Source organism: Kryptolebias marmoratus, linkage group LG8, assembly GCF_001649575.2.
Source record: "Kryptolebias marmoratus isolate JLee-2015 linkage group LG8, ASM164957v2, whole genome shotgun sequence".
NCBI lineage: Eukaryota > Metazoa > Chordata > Actinopteri > Cyprinodontiformes > Rivulidae > Kryptolebias > Kryptolebias marmoratus.
In genome coordinates this window covers 28,483,091-28,491,446 of record NC_051437.1, presented here as the reverse complement: position 1 = coordinate 28,491,446, position 8,356 = coordinate 28,483,091, and the positions used below count along the sequence as shown (strand labels likewise).

The 8,356-nt window shown below is 39.2% G+C and overlaps 1 protein-coding gene and 1 long non-coding RNA gene across 4 annotated transcripts in view; both read right to left on the bottom strand.

Moving 5' to 3' along the window:
• Positions 1-2,596: 2,596 nt before the first annotated feature.
• The window catches only part of LOC108250565 (tumor necrosis factor receptor superfamily member 14-like), a 29,931-nt gene continuing 24,171 nt past the window's right edge, over positions 2,597-8,356 (bottom strand). Inside the window, exons 1-9 of one of the 3 annotated variants that reach the window (XM_025002633.2) lie at positions 5,737-5,892; positions 4,740-4,879; positions 4,496-4,589; positions 4,274-4,399; positions 3,998-4,153; positions 3,778-3,865; positions 3,504-3,667; positions 3,350-3,392; positions 2,597-3,262 (exon numbers count right to left, since the gene is read on the bottom strand). In XM_025002633.2, coding sequence (XP_024858401.1) covers positions 3,196-3,262; positions 3,350-3,392; positions 3,504-3,667; positions 3,778-3,865; positions 3,998-4,153; positions 4,274-4,399; positions 4,496-4,589; positions 4,740-4,781 — 780 coding nt within the window. In that variant the 5' untranslated portion in view covers positions 4,782-4,879; positions 5,737-5,892 and the 3' untranslated portion in view covers positions 2,597-3,195. Of the gene's footprint in view, positions 3,263-3,349; positions 3,393-3,503; positions 3,668-3,777; positions 3,866-3,997; positions 4,154-4,273; positions 4,400-4,495; positions 4,590-4,739; positions 4,880-5,736; positions 5,893-8,356 lie in introns of those variants that run through there. The other 2 variants (XM_037976887.1, XM_037976885.1) reach the window with 2 other exon arrangements.
• LOC108250567 lies at positions 7,133-8,356 on the bottom strand. The gene is made up of 3 exons (XR_003038455.2): positions 8,335-8,356; positions 7,971-8,084; positions 7,133-7,829 (listed from the first exon to the last, which is right to left on the bottom strand). It is a non-coding gene; the product is annotated as an uncharacterized LOC108250567 (long non-coding RNA).

Below are 8,356 nucleotides of genomic sequence, written 5' to 3'. Positions count from 1 at the left end.
TCCATCCATCCATCCATCCATGCATCCATCCATCCATCCATGCATGCATCCATCCATCCATCCATCCATCCATGTGTGCTGAGATGGTGCTCCACCCTTCCCGCTCCGTGTGCACCAGGTGTAAGTAGGAGCAGTCTGCTGATTGGTGGGCGGGGCAGACTCCTTTATAACAGGGCAGGCTGTTGCTCCTCTATGAGTCTTTGTCCCTCCTGCTGCATGGCAGCTGTCAGTGTGGCTGGTCTGCTTATCTGAGCTCCTAAGGGCCATTGTTTGATCCAGGTTGCTGGGCTTTTGTTGGTGTTTGGGTTCTGCACCTGCTGTGGGTTTCTGCTGGCATTGTCGGCTGCAGCTGGAGTTTTGTAGTGCGTGGCCTCCGCCTGACTCCACCTGCTGACCCGCTCCCTCCTCTGGTAGCCTGTGCATCCGCTCCTGGGTAAGCTACCAGTTAGACTTTTACTTTCATTTTTAATCTGAACCCATAAGTAATGTTTTATTTTTCTTGCTGTGGGACGCTGTGATTTGCTTTGTGTTCTTGCACGTTTTTGGTGTGGAACAACTAAATTACTTGTCCTTGCCTCATGCCTTTTTTGTCTTTAGGATCGAGTTGCATGCCTGGAAGGTGTTTTTTTTTAATTAGTATATCTGTTTTAACTGAATTGTCAATAAAATATTCTATTTTTGGGAGAACTCTGTCTGTTGTCCAGGTGCATCGTTTTGAACCTGTGGGGTTCTGATTTGTTGGATAACTCTCAACTGGTGTTGAACCAAAAACTTTCAGAAACTACCCCCCCTCCTGGTCACGCATCCATCTTGTCCTGTTTGTTCCACTTTCACTTCAAGCTCGGTCCTCGACCAGAGGCCTGGGATCTTCATGGTTCTCCTCAGTATCTTTAGCTGTTCCTCTGAGGTTGTTCCTGGGATCTGTTGGAGAAACTCTTCCAGTTTGGGGGTCCGATGACCACTGGTACCACTGAGGCCTCGACTCTCCACAGCTTCTGTTTCCTCTTTCAGCTCTTGGTGTTCCTCCAGCTTCTTCCTGATGTCAGTCTCTTGGATGTCTACATCTATCACCCCTGCTTTCTTCTGGATCTTCTCTATTGCCACATGTCCTGTCGGTCAGCCATCAGCTGTTTGTCAGTCTGGATCTGGAAGTCCCACAGCATCTCCATCATCTTAGGTGGAGTTCCCCGCTGTGACTGTGGGACCTACAGGAGGAAATGGTTGTTGGGGCTCATCTCTCCATGATGGACATTCACTCATCAGATCTTGCTCTTCCTTCTGAAAGAAAATAGTAATTTAGATGCACTTAAAACAGCATCATGAAAAAATACTACTTTGTTTTTTTTACTCTTTTATTTCTTGAGTTCAGAGCTAAATGACTGAACTATTTCCTGTAAAATGAACTAATCTGTAATCTAATTATAAGAAGTCTGTCAAATCTATTAATGCTTCATAAATTCAACATATGTTTGAGCTGAAACATGTTAAACTGTTTTGGATGAAATCTAGAAGTTATCGGCTGTTTAAAGTCTATTTTCCAAGAAGATCTAGTTCATTTTCTTTTCTAAAATTTCAAATGTTAGGAAAAAACGTGTATGATTTATTTTACTTTGCAAACAACTAACGAGGATTTTTACCTTCTGGTTCAAACTCAAACTGAACCTTTTAATTCTCGTTCAGGTTCTTCAGACTGCTTTTCTCACACATCTGGCACTTCCTGTGAAACATTTCAGTCTTTACACAGAACTGTTTGCATATCTATAAATGACTTATACATTTATAGATATACTAACCACATGTGAGGTGAGGGTTCAGTCTCAGTCTTTCCTCCCACTGAAATAAACCGAGCAGAAAGAAGATGATTCATTGTTACTGTATATTCTTTATTGAACAAAGAACTACATTTGAGCTTCGCCCAAAGGGAACAAAGCTGTTTGATTGTGATGTACAGGAAGATAAGATTACTGCCGTTAGCAGTTATCTGATAGCTTCAGCCACACACAAAACCGATAAATGCAGATTATTGAACATAAGATGCTATAGTTATTGATCTGATAACTGATCATATTATTGATTTATGTTGTCTAACAGAAACCTGGCTGCAACAGGAGGATTCTGTTTGTATAAATGAATCCAAACCGGATAATTATCTGAATTTTCATGTTCCTAAAACAACAGGTGGAGGAGTAGCTGCTACTTTTCTGTCAGGGTTATTAATTAATGTTAAACCAATTATTAGTTAGGATTCTTTTGAGTTTTTGAGCCTCGGTCTCTCAGACAAAACACTTTTACTTCTTGTTATATATCCTCCTCCAGGCCTTATTCTCAGTTTTTGTCTGATTTATTACTGAACACAGATAAAGTCATAACAATGGGGGGATTTCAGTATTCATGCAGAGGTTAAAAGTGATGCTTAAACACAGCCTTGAATTCTTTAATAGTCAATTAGTTTCTCCAAAAATGTCCACAAACCTCCTCATCGTCTTCATAAAACTTCTGATATTTGACATAGAGAGTAAAGAATTAATAATACATCCTGACAATCTTGTTCTGTCTGATTGTTTCTGGTTATAAAACAGACAAAATAAACACAATCAATGAAAAAATATAATTTATTATCATTATTAGATCATTAGATGTTTGACATTCATCACAGTACAGATGTGTCAAATATAAATAAATATAATACAGCCAAATCACTAAAACATCCTTCAATTTTTGTACTGTTTTTTTTATTTTATTATGATAAACTACAAACAACTGAAACTGATCCTCTCACAGAGAGAACATTGCAGGTTTTTGTGCGTTAATATAGTTTTATTCCAGTAAACTAAAGCAGCAGAAACAGCGAGTGACACCAGGACTCGAACAGGACGCACGCTGCAGCGACGGTTAACCGCGGTGTGGGCCGACACGTGAAGAACGAGGCGGCTGGTTGATCCAGGTGACCTCAGTGACTCAAATCAAAGGCAGGGTGCAACAGTCAGTTCAGCTTATTGTGCAAACATCGTGAGGCCCCTGGGGGCCCCGAACGGCTCTTTAGTTCACTTATAAGCAGGTCCAGCTTCACCTCTTCAGTGGAGGAATATCATGAGTTTATACTGAGCTGGTTTCTACTCCTGTGAAGAGAAATTAAAGATAAAGTGATGAAGCAACTGGATATTTGTTGAGACATCAGGTGTTGCAGCTCAGTCATTAGAATAAAGAACATTTTGTTGTTACCTGAAAGTTTCTCCTCCTCCTCTGGTCCATTTGCTGTTTCCTTTAATAAAAATAAAAACACATGGCAGAAATAAATATGTAGGTTGTTGTTGACGACTGTGGACGTTACAGTTCAGACAAAACTGACCTTTGATTTGTTTTGGTTTGGATTCTTGCCTGACAATTTATCCCTAAAAACAAAAGCAAACATAAAATAATAAAACACTTTGAGCTCTAACTGAGGCAGAAAATTCTTCTTAATTATCCAACTAAAACATTTTATTGCCTTTTCTCATCCTTACCTTGTTCTTGGAATGATGGTAGTTTCCCAGACTTCCAACCATATATAAAAACTATAATGCATATTATTACTAAAACAGGAATCCCGATGGCTAACCCAACTACTGTCTTATTGTAACTTTTTCCTCCACATTGAGCATCAGCTGCAGCTGTTCCTGCTTCACATCTGGAAGGACAGAGAGACTCTTTTACAGGAACATGTTGTGATAAATAACTTCCCCACTGCTCTCAGGAAGCAGACATGTTGGAGCTTTTTAAACATGAAGAATCTCTTACTGAGTGTGAGGCTGACATGATGTTGATGATCCGTTAGAAAATGATCCACTGCTGCAGTCAGAGCACTCAGCGTCTACGGACGGCGTTCCTGCACAAACACAGCTCACATCAGGAAAGTTGATCAGAAATTCAGTACAAATAGAACCAGATGTGCTCTCTGAACCGTTCCCTAAACTTTGGGGTTCAGGTTGAACTCTCCTGACCTTTAACCTAAACCAACCTGTTCTGTTGATGTACTGTCCTGGTTCACAGCTCTTGTGTCTCTGAGCTGCTGAACAGCCTGTATTTGTGGGTTCGATGCAGAAGAATCCCTCCATTGGTTCACAAACTGTGTCTGATGATGGCTCACATTTCCTCTTTAGTTTCAAACCAGAACCTGGAAACACAGACAGAAATAAAACTTCTGCTCTGCTTTAACAAGATTTCCTGACTCCGATATAAACAGGATTGTAAGTATGGAAAAATGAAGAATTAGAACATATCAATAGAAACCCACCTGGATCACAGGTAGAACATGGATTACATCTTTTTAATCCATTTGGTCGATTTATAAAAGTTCCATCAGAACAGGGCAGACAGGATGTGCTTCTGACCTCTGTACAGTCGATTATTACTCGACTTCCTGTTGGAAAAACTAAATGTTTTTATTATTGCTAAGCCAAGATGGACCTGTCCAGGGTGTCCCCTGTTTTTCACCAGCAGTTAGGTGGGCTCTTACCAGCTGGACACATGGGACAGCAATCATCTCCTATCTGATACTCTGTTGGATGACATCTGAGGGTGGAAACACTGAAGGATCTCATCAGAAGGATCTGAGAAGAAGAAGAAGAAGAAGAAGAAGAAGAAGAAGATGATGATGGTTGAGGATCATGAGGTTTAGAGCAAACAAAACTTCAGCAGGTGGTGGGAAGTTCACTTTAATATTCCAAACATCTTAAAACTCAGAGAAGATTCATTTTTACCATAATTGATAAGCCAGTCCAAGGTTTTGGTCTCCAAACCATCTTAGAGGACAGGCTGACAGGTCTCCTGATCTGAAGACACCATTTCACTGAGCTGTGGGACGAGCTGAGCTGTGAGAGCGAAAACTGCACGTCAGCATCTGAGGGGGAAAGAAAAGAAAAGATGAAATAAACTGGATGAACCTGTGGAAACTCAGCATGATGGCTGCTTTATTGAAGCAGGCTCAGGTTCACTTGGGGATTTCTAGTCAAATAAACCAAACATGTTTTACTTTTGCTTCCCAGCTTTAGAGCTCCAGGTAATTTCCTGCCATGGGAACAGATAACTCATCATTTCTGATGAACATAGAGTCAATCAGGAAACAGCATCACATGTTGTATTTATGTTCATGTTTAAATTTAACTTATAATATTGGACTAATTAAGAACCATCTCCCCTCCTCCTGTGGGTTGCCAGGTTGGGATCACTGATCTAAAGCATGCAGGACAGAACAGTTAAGATAATAAAATGTTATCTTAACTGTAGAAACTCTGATCACATTTCTTTCACTTTTGTTTCAACTGAAAACAATCTGACTGCTCTCCTTACCTGAGGTCAAACTTTATGTTTGTCAGAGGCATTTATAACCTCTGACAAACAGAACTGTCTCTTCTTGTTACAGTCCACTGATTATTTTTAATTTATATGACAGAATATAAATTATAAGAGGTTTTCAGAGGTAGCTATAATCTTTAAGCTTCACACAGCTGAACGAAATTAACATCAGTTTAGAAAATATACAAATAACCATAAACAGTTCAAAACAAAACACAAATAAAGCCTTAAATATAAAATCTTCTGTAACAGGAAAGAGTTTTAAAGCCTCATCAGAACTGCTTTCACCTCCAGTTCAGACAGTAAAACATTAAACAGAAAAGGAAGCAGCTGCTGCAGCAGAGAAGAATGAGGAGATTTTAGGGACAGAAACTCAAAAATCAGAGAAAAAGCTCCACTCACCTTTAACCCTCCTGTGTCCTTCAGGTCGAACTGACCGGAAGTCACCTGAGCTTCTCTTCTTCTTCAGTTACAGCTTCTTGACTGCTGACACGTACCTGCTTTAACGTCCAACCAAACGCATACGAACAAGCGCAGAAGCCAATGACTTATATGGAAGTCCTCATTTGAAACTACAGTGGCAGCTGATTACACCCACTCGAGACACCCTAAAATAGCGACATCTGGTGGTTGTTTTTATGTACTACAGTTAACGTGAATAAAATTGATAACTTTATTTAAATCACGAGTCTGTTTCATTCATACCGTTTTCATTAAAGCTCATGTTCTCCAACGAAACGTGTTTTTTTATAAACTGAAAGGAGGATGTTACAATAAACATGATCTTTTTTAAAACAATAGTGACACCTTGTTCTGTTGGACTGTAAATCTCATTATTATTCCATGAATTATTATTTTCATTTAATACTATCTGAGAACTTATAACTTTATGCTATGATGTCATGATAGTGATTCATATAAGAGGCTTTGAGTGACATTCAAAGATTTTTATTCATTCTCACAAATATTTTTAAATACACTCAAAATCACAATCTAACTGTCTAAATTCAGACTCTCACAGACTCAAATCCAAAAACATGTCCACCTTCCCAAAAACCCATTCAGTCTCATTTTAAAGCCTTGACAAGAACTACAAGACCCGCCCACTCGGGATTCCTGCCAATCAGCGCAGGGCGAGCTGCGCGTCACAAGCAGCTCGAGACACCAGAAAGAACGAGGCCTCCAAACTACAGAGTTCATTAACACCACCTGTAATTCTTCCAAATGATCTTTTATTTTATGCAAATTAATGATAAAACTTGGATGAAATGTTTCCATGGAAGAGAGGATGAGGACGCTCAGCTACAGAATGATCCAATCAGCTTCACAGAAGGAAAATGAAAAGTTTTCTCTTGTTTTGTTCCTCATTTAGAATGTGTTCCCATCAGACCTCACAGGTCCTGGATCAGATTATTTCCTGCTGGGGACAAACAGGTGATCCAGATGAACATCCTGTCCAGCAGGGGGCAGCATTAGCTGTCTGAGGATCACCTTGTTGGAAATAAAATCATATTTCCTGACAAACTGTTTCTCTTTAGTAGTTTTTATGGATTCAGAGAAAGAAATGGGAACAGCTGCTGCAACAAGGTGGCTAAAAATCCAATTTAAACATGTTTTAAGAAAATAGAATGATTGAAAATAAAATATCTGGTCAGAAACTGATTGAAAGAGCAGCTAAAGTCTAAAGAATTATAAATTAAACCCACTTTAAAAAACTAAATCATTTCATGTGAAGCAAAATATAAAGAAATGAGGAGCGGCTGAAGATGCAGGAAACAGAAAAACGTTTCATGTTTGGTGTCGTACAGACAGGAGAGAAACTGTTTTTATTAAAAATAATAAAAATACAGTCAACAAGCATTGCAGTGCGTGGTTATTACAAAATATTCTTCACATATGTAAAAGAATAAATGCTGACAAAGTGACACATTTTATCATTTTATTCACATTTTTACTGGACTAATAAAACTCCTAATTGTATTTGATTTAAAACCATTTGATGGGTTTTATTAGTTCAGTCCGTTAAATCATTTCAACATATTTGCAGCATTTTGTCCTTTGTGTTCATTTTCTTGATTATATGTTTTTGCTTCTGACTCTTTCCTGTGATTGCAGCATTTTTCCTTTATGCAGCGTTTTTCTGTTGCATGCAGTATTTTGTGTTTTTTGGAGTTTGCATTGTGAGCACACCTGTCAGCCGCTGTGAAAGCCGTATATAAAACCAGATATGAAACTTGCAATGCATAATATTACGAAAAGAGGAGTCCTGATGCCGAACCAAACTGCTGTCTCATTGGAACGTTTTCCTCCACATTGAGCATCAGCTGCAGCTGTTCCTGCTGTTATCAGCCGAAGGTTCAGCTCTTCACAGCTCTTGTGTCTCTGAGCTGCTGAACAGCCTGTATTTGTGGGTTCGATGCAGAAGAATCCCTCCATTGGTTCACAAACTGTGTCTGATGATGGCTCACATTTCCTCTTTAGTTTCAAACCAGAACCTGGAAACAGACAGAAATAAAACTTCTGCTCTGCTTTAACAAGATCTCCCCAGACTTCAGTGATGTGATACGACAACCTGTCAGAATGAAGGAATTCAGATTAAACATCTGAAGAATTTGAACATATCAATAGAAACCCACCTGGATCACAGGTAGAACATTGATTACATCTTGTCTTTCCGTTTGGTCGATCTGTAAAGGTTTCCTCATTACAGGGCAGACAGGATGTGCTTCTGAACTCTGTTACTCGACTTCCTGTTGAAAAAAACAGCACATTTGTTTTTATTAATACTTAATGCTGAATATAAATGTTCCTGTCATGCTAATCTATGTTTATGGTCTATTTCAGATACATTTTTATAAATGAAATCAGTTTTCTTTCCTGTAGGTAACAGAGTCAGCTGCAGGTTCTTCTCTAACAGTCAAAGGGCAGGAGGACTACAGAGAAACAGCCTGAAGGTCAAATCAAAATGAGATCACTGATTAGTGTTAGGTGGGCTCTTACCAGCTGGACACATGGGACAGCA